A 3639-nucleotide genomic window follows, 5' to 3' on the forward strand; every position below is an offset into this window, starting at 1 on the left:
AGCCCTTCCAGCTCCTCCTTGCCCCTGGCCGTCCCTCCCAGCAGCCCGCCAGCCTTGTTGCCCCCTCCAGTTCCTTCCCTGTAGACCACAAATGCCCTTGACAGCGTTGCTACAACAGTAGACCAACGAACTCTCCCTATAGCTTCCCTGAGGGCCATAACCACCGCTGCACTTCCCAGCTTTCCTCCAACTATGGTTCAACGCCCCTACCCTCGCTGATTTGTTGCCCATCCCTTCCACTGTAGTGAGACACCTCTCTGGCCTTCACTGCAACCGCCTGCCTTGCACCACCTCCTGGACACCCTTTTCGTCAAGCTTTTTGTGTCTTCGTTTGTCGAGTTTTTATTTGTAATCCTATGTTTTACGTTTTTGTTTTGGGTGTTGTATTTCTTTCCTTTGAGCATTCCTTGTAACCTTGTTTAAGTCATTAATAAAATTGGGTTGTGTGTTGCAATTTAGTTAACTCCAATATCACTTCAACTCTGTAAGGTCAACATCATCATGAAGCTACAAGCCACGGTACTCATAGTTGTTATACATTCTCCATCATCAATACAAATTGGAGGTTATTGCTCATATCTACTCACTCAAGCATTCATACAAGAACAAGTTTCTATCACACCTTCTACAGCCTTGTCAAAGAAACCACTTCTCAAGTCACCTCAAGCTTTTAAGGAGTTCTCCAAGCTTGATGACTCAATGATGACTAAATCTTGTATGAATGCTCATCAAAGTTCACAAAGCTCATTGAAGTTCGCAACTAAATCTTCTTTATGCTCCAAAAGATCAAAGTGTCATTATCCTTTCTTTTCTTTTCTTCCCACGTGATGTAATTGCCTGCTCAGCACTTTTATCTCAAATGTAACATCATTATATTTCATAATCTTCACTTTTCAGCAGGCTTAAGAAAATTCTTTGAAGACTCTAAAATACCTTTGTTGTACACATACAAATATAGTGCACATTTTCTCTCGATTGTACTAAAAGTAGAAGTAAGATCTCCATGCCCAATCATTATAAATCTCCGCTTACCCTTCTATAGGCTATTTTCTCTCTTATTTCATCTTAAAGTAACTATAGCATTATATTTTCTCTCTCTTATCCAAACTCCAAAACATGTGCTCCCTCTTGGTAGTCTCGAGATAACAATTTTTTACTTCTCGCTAGTGAAAGCAAAGGAGCCAAATAAGCAAGGCATAAATTGCAATAAGGCCACAGAATGAAAAGCTAGTGAGTGTTAGTCACATAGCAATAGAGCCGCAGAAGGAAAAGCCATGGGTAAGTATTCCACATCACGATATCTTTCTCTTAAATCAAGACACAAGCTTGATGTATGCCATAGAATATTGAGTTCATCCGTCGTTTAGAAACTACCAAAGCAAAAGTTCCAATGAAATGCAAGATAAGAATAACAAGAATGGCATATCCACACAAGCAATTTTAATAAGAAAAATTTGCATGCCTAGCACGCAATTCTTATGCATCTACATATCTCACACCTAAACTTTCATATTTACATACGCAGAATTTTGGTGCATTAAACATATGCAATAAAAGGGGTTTTTCACTTTTAAAAAGTGATAATAATATTATTTTTTATGTGATATTAAAGATTTGGGTGCTAGGTGTGCAAATATGCAAGCTTAGGTTTGAGATGTGTACTTAGATTAGAATTGTGTGTTATGTATGTAAATGCCCCTTTCAATAAACCGTGTTTCAAATTCATGAGCAATGACTAACATCATACCAAGCATTTAATATAACTGCAAAATCTCATTGGTGATCAAATATTCACGCTTGAGGGGGAAAGACTAATTAAATTGTACGTTTCAAGGAATCAAATAGAAGATAAAAGGTATAAGCATAGCAAATTTAACTACGTTGTTAACTTACCGACACAAAACAAAGGAGTTTTCGTATCCTTGAATCCACGGAAGATTCCTTGAATAGCCAGGGAAACAACAACTGCGGGAGCCCCTAAGGCTCTTAGAGAAAGAAACTGCTGGGCTGGGCGATGCATAGGTGAAACCTGTCCAGAATAAACTTGATCAACCATCCACCATGAAAAATGAAAACCACAACAAAGCATTATTTTTTAGGAAGATTTACATACATACCACTCAATTTCTATGTATTTACATATCAAAAACTTTAATTTTTACATATATACCACCTTACCTATGCATGAAAAAGTGCATTTCACTTTTTAAAAGTTAAAATGATGGTACTTCTGGTGTGATATGAAAGATTTGGGTGGAATAAATGTAAAAAGCAAAATTTAGGTGTTACATAATATGTAAAGACATGAATTGGGTGGTATTTATGTAAATGCCCCGAATTTTTATGAAGGAGTAATATTGAAGTCAATTACTTTTCACAAAAAAAATTCCGCTTGCAGAATTCTAAGTGTTTAAAGACCCTCCATAACCATCAGAACTATGGGAAAAGATCTTAAAGTTCAAAGGTGCTAATGAGTTCTGATAAGAAAATAGTTACATGAAAGCAAACACAGAAGGGAAAAAAAATTGCATCATAAACACAGAATTTAGTGAGATCAGACGAAAAAAAATCTGTCAACTTACCGGAGATATGCCCATCATATTTAGAAAAGCCCCGGTGCCCATAAACAAAGCTAAAGCTTCAACTGCCCCAATTACAGCAGCTAGCAGCAAGGCCGTTGAGACAGAAGGTAGTTCCAATTTTTCTACAATGTTGTGAGTAGTTTTTTTATTTGCCAAAAAGCCTTCTTGAGAAGCTTTATCTAAAAATATAATGGTCCATAATCAGGCATATTTAATTCACATAGGTATCATTGAGCTTGTTCGTCATCAATTGCCTGACATAAACTGCATACTTGAATTTTTTGAAATTTCTTCGGCAACAAATGAAGTTGTGACACTAAGTAAGGGAATATTGAACAGCTTTGATATGATATTAAAGATTGATACCGATACACCAGCTGCCGCCAACTCCACAGAACCTTCAAACAAAATAGCAAGAAATGATGAGCATCCATGATTCAAAAAAATAAATACAAAATACAATGTTTTGCATATTGGAGGTTTTTCCTTCAAGAAAACTCGGGTTTCCCGGCGTATTTCACTTTTGCATATTGCACACAAACACACACAGATAGATAGTTTGTAAAACATCTATCGCCACCATTAACCTTGCCTTAAGGCCTGTTTGGCGCAGCGGAAGGTCTGCGGTGTGTCACTGTCCCCAGCCTCATCCTGCATTTGCTATTCCTAGGGTTTTTTCTCCTCTTCTTTTTCTTCGTTCGCCGAAACCTGTGACAAAGGTTTCCCAGCGTTTGCTTCCTTCTTCCTCCAGTATCCTCTGTCCCTCATCTACTCTTGATGGCTTTGCTCTGTTAGGAGTATGGTTTGCACAGAGATTTTCTTTTTTTGGGATGTTCCCAGTGACTACAACACTTTGTTTGCTTTGTGCTTTGCAACTTTAGTTTGCTTTTAGTCGGTTCGGTTTGTGGATTTGCTATATTCATTTTGGTTTTATTGGTATAATTGCATACCTATCACCCCAAAGGATGTTTGTGGTTTGCTCTACCCGGTACCTTTCGATATTTGAGTGGGAATTTGAGAAATGGATAAAGGTTGGTGTTATATTTATTAATAGCAA

The 3639-nt window shown here is 37.6% G+C and overlaps 1 protein-coding gene across 1 annotated transcript; it reads right to left on the minus strand.

Annotated features, from left to right (window-relative positions):
• Positions 1 to 1893: 1893 nt before the first annotated feature.
• Positions 1894 to 3239, minus strand: LOC110036895 (protein DETOXIFICATION 45, chloroplastic-like; the record flags this gene model as incomplete). The annotated part of the gene is given in 4 exon segments (XM_020741445.1): positions 1894 to 2029; positions 2583 to 2761; positions 2855 to 2980; positions 3170 to 3239. Coding segments are annotated over 4 exon segments (511 nt in total), but the record flags the coding sequence as incomplete, so codon positions are not given.
• Positions 3240 to 3639: the final 400 nt, after the last annotated feature.

The sequence above is a fragment of the Phalaenopsis equestris genome, unplaced genomic scaffold (genome assembly GCF_001263595.1).
Source record: "Phalaenopsis equestris unplaced genomic scaffold, ASM126359v1 Scaffold212346, whole genome shotgun sequence".
NCBI lineage: Eukaryota > Viridiplantae > Streptophyta > Magnoliopsida > Asparagales > Orchidaceae > Phalaenopsis > Phalaenopsis equestris.